A 19,653-nucleotide genomic window follows, 5' to 3' on the forward strand; every position below is an offset into this window, starting at 1 on the left:
GGAAATATTAGTATTTTTTTAATAAATTTTAGACCCATTAACTGAATTAATTTCATTAATACCGCCTGAAAAAGTTTAAAAATTAACAAAAACACCCCCACCTACCCACCCAACTTCCCAGGTTCTAGCTACCACTGACTGCTACAAACGACCAAAAATGGCCAGTAATTCACAGATGTGAAAAAGGCCACATCTGGCCGTCATCAACTTTCAAAGAAATGGCCGACATTGATGGTCAATGACGGCCAAATCTTGGGCATCGTTGACCGAAAACGATGGCCAGATGTGGACTTTTTCATCTGTCGAAGGCCAGATCTGGCCTTTTCCGGCCACATCCGTGGTCGATCTGGCCGGAAAAGGCCATATCGATGCCCTATCCACCTGATCCGACCGCTATGTGTTGTAACGCCCTTTCCCGATAGGATTCCGACAGTGGTGGTCGGAATCTGGGAAGTTGGGTTAATGGGGATGTATTTGTTAAATTTTAAAATTTTTCGTTGGTCGATTAAGCAATCGTACTAAAAGGAATTTCATTTACACAGGGTCGCTTAAGTGATTCTTTTCTTTTTCACTTGATCGATTAAACGATCATGTGATTGGCAGAATCAAATCTGCCCAGGTGCATGATCGCTTAAACGATCCGAGATATCGCTTAAGCGATTCTTGCCTTTTTTTCTTGGTCGATTAAGCGATCCGTGATATCGCTTAAGCGATCTTGTTTGAATAACCCTTTGTCGCTTAAGTGATATACTTAGTTGCTTAAGCGATCATGGGCAATATATACTTTTCTAGCTTTTCTCCTGAATTTTGACAAACTAAAATTACCAACACGTATTAATTCCATACTTTTTCCTCAATTTGACAACCTAATTCAAGTGTATTGCTTAAGCGATCATGGGCAATATATACTTTTCCAGCTTTTCTCCTGAATTTTGACAAACTAAAATTACCAACACGTATTAATTCCATACTTTCTTCTCAATTTGACAACCTAATTCCAAACTAAAATCACCAACAAATATTTAGGTCATGTAACAAGAATACTAAATATAAAGAATGATTTATTCAAGGTAACAATAAAATTTAAAACATCAATAATTGAAAACAATAACTCATCAACGGTTGGCCTTCGCAACTCCCTGAATTTCATCATTCTTCGAACCTAATTTTCTGGATCTACATGTGATTACTTCTGGCAACTGCTTCTCTTGTGGCCAGGTTGCTTGCAAATTGAGCACTTATTCATCTTCTAAGGAACCTCAGAGGCTGATGGAATACGCTTAACTCTTTTTATCCCCTTTACTGTCTTCTTGAATGGCGGATGGATGATAATGTCAGCCAACTCTCACTGCACTACCCACTTCTCTTTTGGAGGCATTGGATATATTGTTTCTGAATAAGCTAGCATGTAGTAATCTGCCATATAGAGAGGGGAGCAAAGTTCCATGTAAATTCTTGAACCAAAATCCGACTTCCGTTAGTGTTTCAGTGCTGCTAGTGCATGAGGACAAGGTAAACGTTGAATGTCAAGCACTTTACATCTGCAAGTTTTACTAACAAGGTTAACTAGGGCATCCGGACCATAGCCACGCACAGTGAACTCTTGAGCATTAAAAGGATAAGCAAATAGTGCATTTGACAGTTCCATACGTTCTCGTAATAATTTTTCAGCTGACGGAACAAGGGTTGTAGTAAAATTATCTGACTCCGTACGATGCTCATGGAACCACCGTGACAATATCCTCTGGATTGCATCAAAAAGTGCAACTATTGGAAACTCTCTTTCTATTAATAACTTTGAATTTATGGACTCCGTTATATTCGTGGTCATGCATCAAACCTTCTTCCAGGAAAGTAAGCTTTACTCCATCGCTCGAAACCAACATCATGCTTAAGATACTTAGCAACTCTATCATCCTTAATTTGGATTTGCTAAAAGTGATCCTCGAACTCATCAACCCGATAAGCTTTTGCTGCCATGTAGTATGTTTGAAGGAGGCCAGCACACTTAAACTTTTGTTTTATGTTCTCACCAAGGTGCCTCATACAGAATCCGTAATGTGCTTGACGGTAAATAGTGGCAATCCCCTTCTTTATAGAGTTGTGCCTATCGGATATTATGCACAACGCGTCACAGTCAGGCACTATCATACGTAATTGCCGAAAAAACCAAGTCCACGACTCGTCATTTTCAGAGTCAACCACACACCATGCAACATGATATGTGTGATTCTCGCTGTCCTATGTAGTGGCCACCAACAATGTACTTCCATACTTTCCCTTCAGAAAGCAACCATCAACAACCAACACCTTTCTCATGTTTACAAAACCCCTTATAGCAGAACCGCAAGCAACAAAAAAATATTTAAACATCATATTCCTGTCCCACTTCAAAGCCGTCTTGCTACCTTGGTTTGTCAACTCAAGCATATAACGGTACGCTTCTAATACTGCGTACTCGTGCTCCGGCGTGCCCTTCACAAAATCTTGTGCATGTTGTCTCCCTTTCCAGCATTTCTAGTAACTAACAGCACATCCCAACTCTGTGCGCATAAGTCTCTGAATGTCTTTAGGAGATGGACATTTCCCTTCAAAGAACCGACTTTTGACAAATTATCCAATAACATCAGCAGACACTTGTCGATGCTCACCTAAAATATGTCCCAAACCACAAGTGTGCTCACGGGTATATGTGCTAAGAATAAATTTTTCCGACTCCGCCAACCTTCTATAATAAACCCGCCACTTGCACTTTCGGTCACGACATGCAACCATCACAGCCAATGAATTTGACTTTTTGGTGATGAACTCAAAATTACCTTTCATGGCAACAAGTTTTAGCTTCCTCACCACTTCCTCTTTGTTGTCAAATAAATACCCTATGCGCAACTCCGATCTATCCGTAAAAACATGAGCTGATTCGCTACTACCTCCAATTGCCTCCTCTGAACCTGCATAAACGACCATAGTGTTCTCTTCCTCACAATCTACGCCTTCTGCATAATCTGTATTTAAAGGAATCTCTACATCTGTGGGAACATCTACGGGGTCCTCCTCCTCAACATTTTCATTCTGCCCCCCCATCACCAACTTCTTCTACAGTATCCTCATCACCACCCAATTCACCATCTACTCTTGATTTTTCAACTAACAAATCAATGGCCTTGTAGTTCAAATTAAAACCAGGAAAATCTCCGCCTACTTCCTCGTTATCCCATTCATTTGAACCAACTTCCAACAGTTTTTCTACAAAAGAAACCCTTAAAATCGGCCTCGAACCATTATCGGCCACATCAATCATATATAACTTCACACTTTCATCCGACTTTAATATAGCAGGAGGTACCTTATAATGTTCAGGAACTCTGCTTAAAACGTATTTCACAACTATATCACTACGCGAGCAACTCAAATTACTGCTTCTAATTATTTCATCAATCAACTCATCAAAACTAACCTTTGTGCTCACAACAATTGGTATAACTTCTTTGCTCTTCCCAATCCACTTCCAGCTACTTTCTTCCTCCACCCACTCACAAAAATATTCAACACCTAAAACAACTTGTCCCATGTGTAATAATAGCCAACTACCTGTAATGTAAGAAAAAAAATATTCTTAAATGTTGTACTAATGGTTCAAATATTTTAAAAAGAATCTGCACAATCGCTTATATGGTCTGCTGTATCGCTTAAGCGATCATGGTTATTTATACTGGATCGCTTAAGCAATCAAGTGTATCGCTTAAGCGATCCAGTATAAATAACCATGATCACTTAAGCGATCTTATGCCATTTACTGATCGCTTAAGTGATTTGCTCCTATATACCAGACTTTTACCAGATCACTTAAGCGATCTTATGCCATATACCTAATCGCTTAAGCGATTTATCTGCTGCATTAGCAGACCTACTAGATCGCTTAAGCGATACACCAGATCACTTAAGCGATCCATCATACCCAGAACATATTTTCAGTCATCTCCACCTACAATCGATCCATCATACCCATAACACATACCCAGAATAAATTTTCAACAAATTTCACTCCTTTCAACTTGCATTACATTAAACACAACCGAACAACCTAAACAACTAAATCAAAATCATAACCCAAACCCTATCCATTATTAAATCTTTGTAAATCTAAATATAAAATGTAAAAAGGAGATACACATACTTAGACGAAATGTCAGGAGGAGGAGGAGGGGGATCTTTGACGGAGAAGATGTTAATGGTGGAGGAACAAGAGAGTGTTAATGGTAGAGGAACAAGAAGATATAGAGGAATGAGGAAGAAGAAGATGTAGAGGAATGAGGAAGAAGAAGATGTAGAGGAAGGAGGAAGAAAAAGAAGATGCAGAGGAAGAAGAAGATGTAGACGAAGCTAAGAAGAAACAACAACCAAGGTAGAGATGCGTTAATGGCGGGAGGAAGAATAAGGTGTTTGAGTTTGTTTGCAAGAATTTCGGATTTTTGGGAATATAGTATAATTTTTAAAAGATTACATAATACTTCATTAATCCTAATTAAGCACTAATCAAGTTTAATTACCCTTAATCAATAATATGGCTATTTAGTTAACACTTTAAAACTTGATAGCCTTTTAATTAAATTCAAACTTCAGATGGCCTTTTAATAAACTGCCCTAGTTAAGAAGATATAAAAAAGTTAATTTTGACCTAAGTAAGACCCAGGTTATGTTCACTGAACTTTAGGAACAGTACCCGAGCGCATGTAAAGTCTTGGATGATTGGGGTGTGCCTATTGATTGCCAGTTGAGGGGATCCACTCCTATTGTTTGATGCCTTGTTTTTGGTGGTTGTGCTATTCTTGAGGAGGTTTCTCTTAACTGTTTGTTTGGTTGTGTAACGTGGTTTATTTTTGGTTTCTCTCTAGGTGTAAGGCTGGTTCTCAGTGTTGCGTGTTGTTGTGTGATTGTGGGGTTGTTTTGTGGCAGGTTGAGAGTGTCGAAGTTCACATATGATTGGTGTCTGTATAAGCTCTTTTTGTGTAGTTTTTGTGTTTCGACCTGTTTTTGCTTAGCCTTTGTTTGATCTGCACATCTTGTGGGTTAGGTCCTTTTACGTCTGCCTACTTTGGTCTATCCAATGGTAGTGGATTAAGGGGGCGGTTTGCTCCCTTTTTGTATTCTTTATTCTTTTCTAGTAGAATTATCGGGTTTATAAAAAAAAAAATAGAAAAAAAAAAAGTATGCAAGGAGAAGATGAATAAAACTTTTTATTACAACTATAATCCCTTAGATTTTAAGGACTAAAGACAAAAATAATAGGACTAAAACCCCTAAATAAAAACTAATCAAAATTATATTCAGAAGAATGAATGATGATGAGCTACTATATTGGGCCAGACCGGTCTCCTCTTCAAGAGCCCAAAAGAACCGGCACGGCTCGGCCCATTGATTGATCTCGTTCATACTACAATCTACTCCTCTTTGATATAACACTAACTGCCGCGACCACGAGCATTCGCTTTCGCAGCACCCGAGCCGCCTGTTCCAGCCTTCAAAGTGAGGTTCGACGATCATCTCATTTCACTTCCTTCTAATTAGCCTAACCTCAATTTCTGCTGTTAATTTCAGCCTTCCCTAACGTTGATCGTAGATCTGAATTAATTAATCGCAGATCTGAATTTAATCCTTGCGCTAATTATGTGCTAATATAAATTTCTGGAATTTTAATTTTTTCTTACCCTTTTTTTTTTGCAGAAAGTATATAGAGATTTTTTTATCGAGTGAGTCGTTTCGACGTCGTAGTCAACTCAATGTGAGTATTATGTTTTTATGATTTTGTTGAAACTGTAAGTTTGATTGTTGATAGGTGATTTTTTGGGAAGTTATTGTTGTTTCAATTTGTAACATTTTTTGGTAGATTGGATGCTCTTGAGTGGTTTGGATAATTTCGTCTGAATTTTGTTGCTCATGCTTCTTGTTTTATAGTCTTGTTAGAATATAGAGAGTATGTTTTCTAATTACGAACTTAAGATATGTGTCTCGCTGTGTGCCAGTGCGTCTGAGTGTTTGTGTGCTAATATCTGTTTGGAGAGAGAGAGCCAGAAGTTTGGAGAGGGAAATATTGATATGAACAAACATTAGAGTTTCCCTTGACTTGGATTCTCGTTTTTTTAATGGTGAGAAACGGTGGAAGTGAACAAGAAGTTCACAAATATTTACTGAGCAATGGTGAAGAAGAATAAGAGGATTCTGGATAAAAGCAAGGATCTTATCTTATAATCGGTAAACAAAAACTAGAAAACTAGGAGCATTAAACTGTTGCTATGTAGAAACTGGATTATGAACTAGAAGGGAGTTTCTATAAACTCTGAAGAACACAAGCCTTAGTGAAGCCAAATATTTTGAGTTATCCCATAAAAAAGTCTCTGTAAAGGTAGGTATCACCATACAATCCCATAGTGAAGCTTTTGTGTGCTCTAGACCAGAACCAAAATGCCTTTATAGAAAAGAATGGGCAGACTAGGGCAACACCCTAGAAATCTTGAAGGCCGATAAAAGGCTCTACCGAAGGTGTAAAGTAATGGGGCAACAGAGGAAGGGATGGTCTATGTTTTCAGTCTCTGATTTGCACACATGAGGTATCATCAAGGATGGAGATATAGTATAGGTCTATGTTTTCATTCTCGCATTACAAAATTGTAGCACGTGCTTGGATGAAAAGGGCATTGGATATCGTGGATTGAGATTCTTGTTTATGGATTTCATATATTGTAATTGAGGAAGTCAAGTGAGCTAGACTTTCTTCTTCAGTTGTACAATATTAGAACGCTAAAACTGAACGTACATATGTATATATAAATAATTTTTTGCCTATTTCTTTTGTAGTGTTTGGAATATCATGCTTCTATTTCTTTGTAGTTATTACATTTTTACCTTGTGGTTGTGAAAATTTATTTGTTTAACTGATATGTTTTATTTATTAATTTGAATTTGTCTGTCTTTCAATTCAATTTAGGGCGGATGAGGATGTTGTTGATCAGAAGAAGTATCTTGAAGATGCTTGCAAGCCTAAATGTGTGAAGCCTTTGATTGAATACGAGGTAAAGCATGGCTAATAGAAACTTAACATGTTTTATGGCATACCTATGACCTTTTCTTTTGTTCTTTTTGTGCTTTTACTTTTTGCTTTTTCTGCTATGTCTGCTGATTCTATAAATGTATTCATCATGTTTTCATGTTTCAATTGAACATTAACTTTTTTTTTAATATTTCTGAAGTGTTTGGTATAATGCATTTTGCCTGGTGAGATGACATCAAATTGCCTGCAAAACTTTAAATGATGCTTCCAGCTTTCTCATAGCACAATCAAGCAACTTGTTTTGTTTGCCATGAATTGATGGTGATAAAGCTGCATTATGTACTGGATGTTGCTTCACCGTTTACCAATTATTGCTGCATCTGCTTTAATTTTATTAACTTGTTGAATATGCATTCATTGACAAGATAAGAGTTTTTGTGACTGGATGCAGTGACTGTGTGACCTTTCATTTTTATACATTACTGATATAAAAATTGAATACCACAGCATGAAATCTATTGCTGTCTTGTTTTCTCTTTCTTCTTGTTGCCCTGAATTGTTTCATGAACTATTTATGTTATTGTTTAAGCTGTCTCCTCTATCATTTTTGAAATATGAGGTAGCAAAAAACCAGATTAAGCAATAAATGGTCAATCAGATTCACTTTTGCAAATTTTTCTAAATATTTCAAATGCTCAATGGATTTGAAGAGAGGAACATTGCTTTCTTATAGTATATGAATTGGTTCTGTTATTAGAATTGTGAAACCATTCTCCTTATTGCAGGCATGTAAAAAGAGGATTGAAGGTGATGAAAGTGGCCACAAGCACTGTACCGGACAGTACTTTGACTACTTGTCATGTATTGATAAATGCGTAAGACTTCTTTACATCATTTATTAGTTCATTAAGATTGGTCTAGGTCAGCAGCTGAACTTGGCATTGTGGTTTGCAGGTTGCACCAAAGCTGTTCGCAAAACTGAAGTGATTAAGGGATTGCGAGGGCTATCTCATTTGTTTTCTTTTTATTCTTGGCACTGTCAGCTAACTATGGCAACATGCTTTATTGGGTCATTCTGCACCCAAAAACTATATCTATTTTGGCTTTTGGTGCTGTTTCGTAGATCCTTTTCTTCTGAACTGAAACTTTTTGACCTGGAATAAAAGAAAACCTTATACTGCTATTGTGGTTTGAAATGTTAGCTTCAAAAATCACGATTATACTCTTGTTTATTTGGAGAAAATGGTATCAACAGTTTGTGGCAGCAGTAAACAATAAATATCGTTTTTGATAACATACAAGTTATATGCTTCACGAGCATTTGTGTTGCTCTTTAGTACTTTTTGCAGTGATAAATTGTTAGGTTTAAAGGTTTTCTTGCCTACTCAATTTCAGTTTGGAGTTTAACATTTCGTTAGCAATTCAATTTGGAATCAAATTTAAGATTAATGTGTTTATGTGGGTAATAAATATTACATCTTTAAAGCCATAAATTAAAGAAAACAACAACTTTGGATTTGGAAATTGGATTCCAGTTTTATGATTATGAGCATCTTATCTGAATGATTGTAAAGAGTGCAAATGCTCTTAGTTGATTTATTGATCACCGGCTTTCTTTGTTTTTTAATCAGACTGTCAACTCTTCTTATCTATTTTAGAGATAACTATGGAGTAAAGTTCATTATAATAGTACAAAACTTAATATCATTCTAAAGAGAAGACGGCTTTTCCCACCAAAGTTTGCCTTAATGACAATTTCCCACCCACAAAGTTTCAAAATACCATTTTACTACTCAAACCACAATTTCTATAGTAAATTTCGTTTTGAAGTCTGTAATAAGTTTTGTTTTGAAGAAAGATAAGATGGTCAAAAGTCCATTATAAGTAAGGGTAGGATAATCAATTTGAAATTCCACTTTGTTGAGAAAACAACGAACGGCGAAAGGAGGGTGGCAATTCACGATCAACAAATGACGAGTAACCAAGTGATGGGGTTTGAGGGGTTATGAAGAGAGGAGGTTGGAGGTTGAAAGGGTGGTGGAAGATTGGATTTTGACCACCAGAATTAGGCAGAATCGACTCTAAAGCAGTGAAACCCTAAGTGGTAGAGAGCAGCAAACGATGTGCAATTAGCATCGAGAAGGTTGGGGGTTTTCAAGATGGGAGGCCGGCTAGTTGATTGGTGGTCTTAAAAGGGATTTCTGACGCTGGAAGCGACCAGAAAAGGGTAAGAATCGTGCGAACCAACTGTATGTGATGGCCAACAAATGGAGGGGTTAGACGGACAATAGTGGAAGGGGTTTTGGTGAGGGAATGGTGGGGAGTATTTTGGTGGTGGTGGAAGGGCTCAACAATGCCGGATTCAGGTCAAAATGGCCTAAAAACAGGGAGTATTTGAAGTGTTTGTGGTTTATTTGTTGATTTTTCGGTCACTCCCTAACGTTGATGGCAATTACCGTCAATGGAAAAAGGCTAAGAAGAGAAGAAGAAGAGAGATATGTATTTTTGTCTTAACAATGAATATCATTGTATTTAACAGAAATTTACTAATGGAGTTGTGGTTTGGGTAATAAAGTGTTATTTTAAAACTTTTTGGGTGGGAAAGGGTCATGAAGGCAAACTTTGTGTGGGAAAAAGTCATTTACTCGATTCTAAAACAATCAAAATTTGTGGAGAGAAAAATATGTTAGGCATTATATTACCACGTATAGCCTATAGGCTATACATGTAACTGCTAACTATTAAACCCCTATTATAGATACATTTGGTTTATAAAAATACGAAATAAATAGACATCAGATTCTTTGTTTCTTTTCTTTTAACAAACAGTGATGAGAATTTTACTGCGGATGGAAGCGTGGGCTACTTGAACCGAAGCCGGCCCATAGCCAACCCTAGAAGAAAAACTCTAATGAGCCATTCGTATTTTATGCTTTCTCTAACATCAAATTTCTCTTTCTTTGTCTCCCTCTTCTTCACTTAATCATCAGCCTAAAGAAAAAAAACCCTTATATGCACACACCTATTTTATGCTTCTCATCGCTCCTCAATCTTCAATCCCTTCCTGCTCTTCCTTTCGTCGCTATCGCTTCAAGTTAGCTCTCTTTCTCTCTGCCGTATTATATAAATATTTGCAGATTTATATTCATTTCTTGCTTTGTTTTTTTATTAGGTTTTATATAATTTAATTTTACTCATATCATTCATTTCGGATTATATGCAACGGTTTATATAAGCACGTATCTTGATTTTTTTATTTTACTTTCTCTCTCTCTCTCTCTTTTTTTTTTTTTTTTGGTTGATCGGGATTCAGATTTTTAGAGACTTAAGTTGATCGAATTGAACCCAAATTTGTGGAGTTAAACCCTGAATTTCGATGGGTAGAAAGAAGCCAACAGTGAGAGACGACGAGGACGCGCCTGTTGCCGCTCAGGGCGGTGGCGGCAAATCTAAGAAGAAGGCGGTCGTTATTGATGATGATGAGTACTCTATTGGTACTGAACTGTCTGAGGAACCACCCGCTCAGGAAGAGAAGGTGGTGATTTCTGGGAAAAAGAAGGGTAAAAAGGGAAGTCAGAAGAGTTCAAGAAAAGATGACGATGATGATGACGACGACGACGATGATGATTTGGAGGAGAAGGAAAAGGATGATGTTGAGGCAATTGAGATTAGTGGGAAGAAGAAGTCCAAGGGGAAGAAGGGTGGGAAAAGTGTTTTTTCATCGTCGGCTTTTGGGTTACTTGAAGAGGAAGATAAGGAAGATGATAATGGGCATGAAGATAGTGAGGGAGAGGATGATTCTGTAGTTAGTTTCACTGGTAAAAAGAAGCCATCAAAGAAAGGTGGGAAGAAGGGTGGTAGTTTGTTTACAGCATCAGCTTTTGATGTGATTGATGGGGCTAGTGAAGGTGAAAGCGACGTTATTGATAATGATAATGTTGTGGAGAGTAAAGATGATGATGATGATGATGATGTGGCGGAAATTACTTTTAAAGGGAATAAGAAGTCGAAGAAGGGTGGCAAGAAGGGTGGTGGGAGTGTGTTTGCGGCTTCTACATTTGCTGGGCTTGATGATGATGAAGGTGTTGATGAGGAGGAGAGGAAAGACGAGGATGACGATGTTGGACAGATTGCTTTCTCAGGGAAGAAAAAGAAGTCATCGAAGTCTTCCAAGAAAAGTGGTGTTTCATTTAGTGCAGCATTGCTTGACAAAGGAAATGATGATGATGAGCCTACTAAAGTCGCGGATGAAGATGAACCTGTAATTTCATTTACAGGTAAGAAGAAGTCTTCTAAGAAGAAGAGTAATAGTGCTTTTGCTTCATTGGGGGAAGAATCTGGACTTGGGAGTGATGTTACAGATGCAGTTGAACCAGAGCAACAGAGTATGGGAACTAGTTATGTTGAGTCTAATGATTCTAAAGTTAGTAAGAAGGAAGAGGTGGCAGAGACTTCAAAGAGTAAGAAGAAGAAAAAGAAGAGTGGAAGGACAGCTCAAGAAGAGGATGATTTGGATAAGATCCTTGCCGAGCTTGGTGAAACGCCTGCCATGGTGAAACCCACCACTACTCCTCCACAAGAGGAGGAAGTACAAGTTCAGCCTCATGTACCGGCTGAATCAGCTCAACCAGCAGATGCTGCTGATGAGAAGGAAGGAGAGGAAGAAAAAGAGGAGTCTGCTGCTGCAAAAAAGAAGAAAAAGAAGAAGGAAAAGGAAAAAGAGAAGAAGGCAGCTGCGGCTGCCGCAGCTGTTGTAGCAGAAGAGAAACTGGAAGCAGAACCCAAAAAGGCTGACGGGAAGAGTAAAGGACCGAAAGTGTCAAAGCAAGTGAAGGAGATGCAGGAAGCACTAGCTAGACGAAAAGAAGCTGAGGAGAGGAAGAAAAGGGAAGAAGAGGAAAGGATAAGGAAGGAAGAAGAGGAGCGAAAAAGGCAAGAAGAACTTGAGAGGCAAGCAGAAGAGGCTAGACGTAGGAAGAAGGAAAAGGAAAAGGAGAAACTCTTGAAGAAGAAACAGGAAGGCAAGCTTTTAACTGGGAAGCAGAAGGAAGAAGCTCGTCGGTTAGAGGCTATGAGAAACCAGATACTGGCTAATGCAGGAATTGCCCTCCCTGGTGGTGACAAGGAAAGTGCAGCACCAAAAAGGCCCAAATACCAGACAAAGAAGTCAAAACCAACTCACCATCAAGCAAATGGTGCTGTGCCTGCTAAGGTGGAGGAGATTGCAGAAACAAAAGAAAAAGAGCAAGAGCAAGAGCCTCAAGAAACCTTTGGTGAATTGGATTCTTTGAAAACAGAGAAGGTTGAAGAAGGGGAATCAATGAGTGTGGAAGAGAAACCAGAAGTTGCTGATGGGCCCAAGCAGGATGGAAATGAAGAAGACGAAGAAGAAGAAGAAGATGATATGGATTGGGATGCAAAGAGCTGGGATGATGTTAATCTTAATGTCAAAGGTGCATTTGATGATGAAGAAGTTGATTCTGGGCCTGAACCTGAAGTAAAGAAGGGGACTACGACAGGTAAAGTTTATCCTTTTTATGGCATATGGAGTTGCTATTTCCTGGTTCTCCTTATGATTTCCTCACATAAATATGCTTGCTTTATTTTTCAATTTTTACAGCCGCAGATGCAGCCAAGAAAGCGATGCCTGTGCAATTGGTGAAATCTCAGGACACTGAGAATAAGAAAAGCCAGCCTGAGGTTGAAGTTACAGACAAGACTAAGAGGAAAGAGGCTGGAGCTAAGAATAAAGCATCGAATGCAGATGCTACCCCTAAAGAGGCAGAAGAGAATCTTCGTTCCCCAATCTGCTGCATTATGGGCCATGTTGATACTGGTAAAACAAAGCTGCTGGATTGTATCCGAGGTACTAATGTTCAGGAAGGTGAGGCTGGGGGTATTACTCAACAGATTGGTGCGACATATTTCCCTGCTGTGAACATACGTGAGAGAACCAAGGAATTGAAAGCTGACGCAAAATTGAAGGTCCCAGGTTTATTAGTTATTGACACCCCTGGTCATGAATCTTTTACAAATCTACGGTCACGGGGTTCAGGGCTATGTGATATTGCAATTTTGGTGGTTGACATCATGCATGGCTTAGAGCCACAAACTATTGAATCACTTAATCTTTTGAAAATGAGGAATACAGAGTTTATTATTGCATTGAACAAGGTTAGATTCAATTCATAGTTTCATCTTTGAAGTAGCCACTCTTTTACCTTTTTCTCTGGTTGATGCTTACTTCCCTTCATTTATCTTTTACTTTTGCAGGTCGACAGACTTTATGGTTGGAAAACTACTCGCAATGCTCCTATTGTAAAATCCATGAAACAACAATCAAAAGACGTACAAAATGAATTTAATATGAGACTTGTACAGGTGATGTACATGTGGCCATTTCTTTTGTCATTAGTTCTCTCTGTTTGCAAGTCCTGTTTCTCTTTCTTATTATCTTCTTTTGGCTTATTGGTTTAGCAGATTATAACCCAGTTTAAAGAACAAGGATTGAATACTGAGTTATACTACAAAAATAAAGAAATGGGAGAGACTTTCAGTATTGTACCAACAAGTGCTATTACGTATGTCACAGACTCCAGACTGAGCCTTGTGTTGCATTCTTTCTGAATCCTAAATCTTAATTAGTTCTTTGCCATTGCCTTTAACAATACTGGGTTTGTCATGTTACAGTGGAGAAGGCATTCCAGATCTGTTATTATTACTGGTTCAGTGGACTCAGAAAACAATGGTTGAGAAGCTTACTTTCAGTAATGAAATGCAGGTTTGTTTGTTTTACTCCATGTTTGCCTTGTGGAGTGCCTCTCTTTATTGTGAACATGGGAATTCTTAGGGATCCTTTCCATAATATCTTTTGAAAATGAAATAACAGAACTCATTCGGTAAAGATTTTTTTGAAAAATTACAGAAATTTGTTTTTAATTTATAATTATTGAAATGCTTTATTAATATTTTATTAAAAAAAAATTAATTGAAAAGATAAAATAACTCAAAAGGGCTTTCTGGTTTTGATGAATAAATCTTGAAAATGGAAAAAATAATGGAAAGTTGTTTTCACTGTTTGCTACTTTTTTGGTTATAAGTGAGAAAATAAGGTTTAGTGTTTTTTGGAAAGAGACTATGAAAACAGCAACACAAGTAGTATTTTTCATTTTATGGGGAAAAAACAAATATCTGGAAAATGAAAATTTAACTGGCCCTTATTGTTTGTTGGAGCTGCATTTCAGTGTACAGTGTTGGAGGTCAAGGTAATTGAAGGGCATGGAACAACAATTGATGTTGTNGTATAGTAGCCCTAGCATTTGATGAATATGTTTTCTGAGCGAAGCTCAGCCTAGTCTGTGAGGCAATCACATTAGATGATCAGTACTAACTATGGAATGTTCAAAATTAGATTATTAAATATCAGTCCAATCAAGAAGAAATTGTCCATTTAGAGGGATTTATATTTGGGCTTCAAAACGGGCTAACTACCCGATGGAGTGATATGACAACCTCATCAGGACACAAGATCCATATGCTGAAGTGTTTGTTACATCTCATATAGTTAGTGAATGAGCTTGGGATTTACTTTATAAAGTTTTATTCATCATAACCAAGTAAATGCATTTTGGGTGATATACACTTAGATGAAACCTACCCATACAGACAATTTCTACTTAATTGGACCTGGATTTGACAAATGCACCACTTTTAAAACACTTAATCCCAAAATTTGAACTTATAGAAGAACCCAAAAGAGAAATGCAGCTATAGAAATTTCATGCTTACACTGTGTGCAAAGATTAAGTTAAAGAAAGAAATGGACCTGGATTTTGTGATCTTTAAGCAAGGGATGGTCAAGAGCTGGCTGTTCATATTGATCCACACAATCGTAAATGTCTCCATAGATAGTCCGCAACAAAACTCAATAAGGTTTAGTGTTTTTTGGAAAGAGACTATGAAAACAGCAACACAAGTAGTATTTTTCATTTTACGGGGAAAAAACAAATATCTGGAAAATGAAATTTAACTGGCCCTTATTGTTTGTTGGAGCTGCATTTCAGTGTACAGTGTTGGAGGTCAAGGTAATTGAAGGGCATGGAACAACAATTGATGTTGTGTTGGTCAATGGTATGCTTCATGAGGGAGATCAAATTGTTGTTTGTGGCTTGCAGGCAAGCATCGATTAACCCACTCCCCTATTTGGCATAAAATCTGATGTAAAGCTGTTTCTAGATTCTCATGACTAAATTTTCATTTTAGGGACCCATTGTTACCACAATTCGAGCTTTATTGACGCCCCATCCAATGAAGGAACTCCGAGTTAAGGTAAGGTTTTTTCTTTTCAAATTTGTTCCTCATCTGTCATATATTTCTGTTCTCTGTTAAGTAACACTTCTGAATCTTAGAAAGGTGTATTGTCACTTAATGAGTAGTACATCAATAGATGAAGCTTTACATGCTCTTCTTGCATCATATTAGTAAAGCATTTTGATTTCAATTGGATGGACTTAACTGATAAAGCTTTTAAACACTTTGAAAGGCAAGCCATGCAGGAAATCTGTCTTTGGTTTGCTTTAATGATAGTGAATTATCTACAGGATTGAACAATGTGCATATAACACTTTTGATGTAAAGATCGGTGAGTGTTAGTGCTCCTTCAACCATTAGCACAATTGCATGGTGGAATAATGTGCTATAGTATTTGGGAGTCTTTAAGAGTCACAAGTTGGGTGGAGAATGGGATGTAAATATGAGTAACTGATTTAAGAGATGAAACCACGAGTACGAGGTGAGTTAGGATTTAGTGACCAAGTTCTGTCTATTATTAATAGCCTAGATTGTAGATATCTTAGGTGGAAGTTGTTGAAGGGCCTTTATCCTGTTAAAATCAGGTTTAGAGATGGATGGTTGGAGAGAGAGTCATGCCTCCAAATGATTTTTTTAAGGACCTGAACATTACCCTTCAATGAGAAACTAGAATCTTATAATTATTATTTGCTTTTGTGTTTGGGGAGGGCAGTGCATTAGGTTATGTCAATCTCATAAATAAATTAGCAATTGAGGTTCAAATTTGAACGTTTGGACATTAGGGTGGCATCCTCCACATAAATTCTTTTAACTAGTGGTTATAACCAGAATTTTGAAGTGGACTTCTTGTGCTCAATTTGCATTCATTGCGGTGACCTCTTTGCACTCCTGTGTTTAATAGATCAAGCGTTTTTCTTCTGTCCCTGAGATGAAATGTTCTTTTGTGTTGAATACAGTACAATGATTGAATACATGTGCTGCATGGGTAACTGGAGTACCAATTAGTTGTTGTTTGTTTGGTCAAACTGTTATGTTCTTGTCAAGTGCATGTGCGAGGATTTATTCTGTTATGCTATGTTTCCATAACTTGTTTTTAGAGTGGGAGAGCAAAAGGCAGTTTAATTTTTTAATTTTTCTTACTCTTTCTAAAACTTAAAATGAGAGAAGAAAAATCCCCATTACTGATTTCTTGTTATGTGGTTTCACCGACTCTTTTAATAGTTTTTCCATTGTGTTTGCATCAAGTTTCATCGCACTTGACTGAAACAGTTCTCTCCTATAGTTTTTAAAATTATTTTCTTAAAGTTGATTACACCATTTTATTTTTCCAATGTTTTTGTGTCATAAGTTTTTGTGATTTATCGTGTCTGATGATGATTCAATCACTATCTGATTTCAGGGAACTTATCTGCATCATAAAGAAATCAAGGCTGCACAGGGTATTAAGATCACTGCTCAGGTGAATATAACTTTCATAACATATAATCATTGCCAATTTTGGAGTAATATGCTTCTTCCTTTGCATTTTGAGTTTATTTCTGTTAAATGAATTACCTGTTTTACGGTGTCCTATATCCTGATGCAGGGCCTGGAGCATGCTATTGCTGGCACGGGTCTATATGTGGTTGGACCTGATGATGATTTGGATGATACCAAGGAAGCAGCTATGGAAGATATGAAATCAGTCATGAGCAGGATTGACAAAAGCGGTGAGGGAGTTTGTGTACAAGCATCTACTTTGGGCTCTTTGGAAGCTTTGCTGGAATTTTTGAAGACCCCTGAAGTGAATATACCTGTCAGTGGTATAAACATAGGCCCTGTACATAAAAAGGATGTCATGAAGGCCAGTGTAATGCTTGAGAAGAAGAAGGAATATGCCACTATCTTGGCTTTTGATGTCAAAGTGACACCGGAGGCTCGGGAACTAGCGGATGAACTGGGTGTGAAAATTTTCATTGCGGATATTATTTACCACCTATTTGATCAATTCAAGGCTTATATTGACAATCTTAAGGAGGAGAAGAAGAGGGAAGCTGCTGATGAAGCAGTCTTCCCATGTGTTCTTAAGATTTTACCAAACTGCGTTTTTAACAAGAAAGATCCAATTGTGCTGGGGGTTGATGTCCTTGAAGGCATAGCAAAGGTATAGACAATGATTTATATTTTCTCCTGTTTAGCTTCAGTAGGAGAATATCTGTGATATAACACTGGTCATGTGTAAAGAGTAGAACATCTACCAAGGACACTTACACATGAGCATCTGGCGAAGGAAGAATAAATAATTTAGGAATTCCTCTTATTTGTAGTAGATTCCCACATCTTAAAATATTTTGCTTAGAGGCTGGTCAGACCATACTCTTTCCATTTTGTGAAAGTAAACGAGATGTCATTATGCGTATTAAGCTTATATGTTTTAAGGTCCTCTGATTCTATCTGCATTTCATACAGGTTGGAACTCCTATTTGTATCCCTCAAAGGGACTTTATTGATATTGGTCGAATTTCATCCATCGAAAATAACCATAAACCTGTTGACATTGCCAAGAAAGGCCAGAAGGTAGCCATCAAGGTATGAAATCTGATTTCTGATATCTTTTAGATGTTTTTGAAGTTAAAACGATATTTGGATTTCCCATGGAATTAATTTGTCCTTGTGATAAACGGAAGGAAATTTGATGAATCCGTGGATAAGCAATTAAGAGTCATGAAAATGATTAAAGAAAATCAATGACCACTTTTCAGGTGCCACTGGGAACTAATGATGTAATTAGTTTATACTTAAACTAAATCATAGGTTACCAATCTAGTTATTCTGTTGCTTCAACCTTCATAATGCTGGAAAAGTGGAAAGGCAAGTTGAGTGTATCATTTTGCCCTAATTTATCTTTCATGAAGCTGAGAAATATGGAGAGAACATGCTACTCCTTATATTACAACCTTATGGCCTAGGATCTTGGTCTTTGTGTCGGTGCCAGTTTAGAGTAATTAAAATTCATTATAAAACTGGTATATTACCAGTTTCTGAAATGTCACATATTCTTGTTCCTCTGCACTTCCTTGCTCTCTTGTTACTTCTCCAACTTTGCACTTGCTTTCCAGTGACTTTCAGTTGTTTGAGTTAGCAACACAATTTTATTAATTTTTTTCGCTGAAGTAAGAGACTGAAGTTCTCGTTTATCTATTATGGTCCAACGTATCTACAATCTTTAAACGGGCCTCTGCTGTTGACTGTTCCTGTCATGAAATCTGGGTGACCTGTTACTCAGATTCAAATGATTGGCTATTACTGTGTTTCTACCTGCTTTCCTTATAATACTGCATGAAATCCACCTATGTACAACCAACTTCTTTGACCTCTTTTTTATATTTAATATGTGGGATATTACCCTTGGATTGGTCTTGAGGTGTTCCTGGTCCTCCATGTTAAATTTAAAGTTGTGCCACTGAACAAACACTTTTTTTTTTCTTTTCAAGTTTTATCAGAGTTAATATTTACACGTTTCATTTGTGTTTTTACAGATAGTTGGTTCCAATTCTGAGGAGCAGCAAAAAATGTATGGCAGGCATTTTGAAATCGAGGATGAGCTTGTCAGCCACATTTCAAGGAAGTCAATTGATATACTTAAAGCCAATTATCGGGTAAGTTCATGCTTGTGCTTCTAGTTTCTTTTCCTTACTGTTAAGGTCATCTTTGGTTGCTTACCATAACTTGTATGTTCAGGATGAACTGTCTATCGACGAATGGAAGTTGGTTGTGAAGCTGAAGAACCTTTTCAAGATACAATAAAGTACATAGTTGATGAATGTTTGAGTAGAGTTTTTTTTATACTCCCAGAGGTTCCTGATTGCCGGTCGGGGTTTTGTTGGATGGAAAAAGATTAATACTTGAACCACAGATTATATGCAGATATTGGAATGCCAAGTATTATTTTCTCTCGGATGAAGCCTCAATTATTTTGCGATATACTGGGAATCCATTAGAGATGCCTCCTGATTCTTTTCAGATTGTCTTTCGAATACAACAATGCGGTGATATACAAGATGCAAATACGCAAAGCAAGTATTGAGGGTAAAAAGCTGAGAATTACCGTTGGCTAATTATGTGGAAAATGTTCAGGTCTTCTTGCATTTCAAGTTTTGTTAACAAATTTTTCACTGAAGTTTTGAGATGAATAAAATCTTTAATGTGTTTTGTTGTGAAATACAAATCCAGAGTATAAAACTCTTTTTATACATTCATTCTAGTTGCAGGAGCTCTTGTTTTCTGGAAATTATTACTCTTTTACACCCCATGAG

The 19,653-nt window shown here is 37.3% G+C and overlaps 2 protein-coding genes across 2 annotated transcripts; both read left to right on the forward strand.

Moving 5' to 3' along the window:
* The first annotated feature begins 5,677 nt into the window (after nt 1-5,677).
* On the forward strand, nt 5,678-8,244 carry LOC116143369 (cytochrome b-c1 complex subunit 6). Its single transcript, XM_031428813.1, has 4 exons — nt 5,678-5,782; nt 6,986-7,070; nt 7,834-7,923; nt 8,003-8,244. Coding segments are annotated over exons 1-4 (210 nt in total). The 5' UTR covers nt 5,678-5,780; the 3' UTR covers nt 8,036-8,244.
* A 1,726-nt stretch (nt 8,245-9,970) lies between these two features.
* On the forward strand, nt 9,971-19,550 carry LOC116143390 (eukaryotic translation initiation factor 5B-like). Its single transcript, XM_031428841.1, has 13 exons — nt 9,971-10,142; nt 10,362-12,567; nt 12,669-13,222; nt 13,322-13,429; nt 13,529-13,629; nt 13,739-13,829; nt 15,112-15,222; nt 15,311-15,376; nt 16,758-16,817; nt 16,944-17,501; nt 17,807-17,926; nt 18,877-18,996; nt 19,079-19,550. Exons 2-13 carry the CDS (start codon nt 10,425-10,427, stop codon nt 19,142-19,144), a joined length of 4,098 nt encoding a protein of 1,365 aa, XP_031284701.1. The 5' UTR covers nt 9,971-10,142; nt 10,362-10,424; the 3' UTR covers nt 19,145-19,550.
* Nucleotides 19,551-19,653: the final 103 nt, after the last annotated feature.

This window comes from Pistacia vera, unplaced genomic scaffold (assembly GCF_008641045.1).
Source record: "Pistacia vera cultivar Batoury unplaced genomic scaffold, PisVer_v2 Contig43, whole genome shotgun sequence".
Lineage (NCBI taxonomy): Eukaryota > Viridiplantae > Streptophyta > Magnoliopsida > Sapindales > Anacardiaceae > Pistacia > Pistacia vera.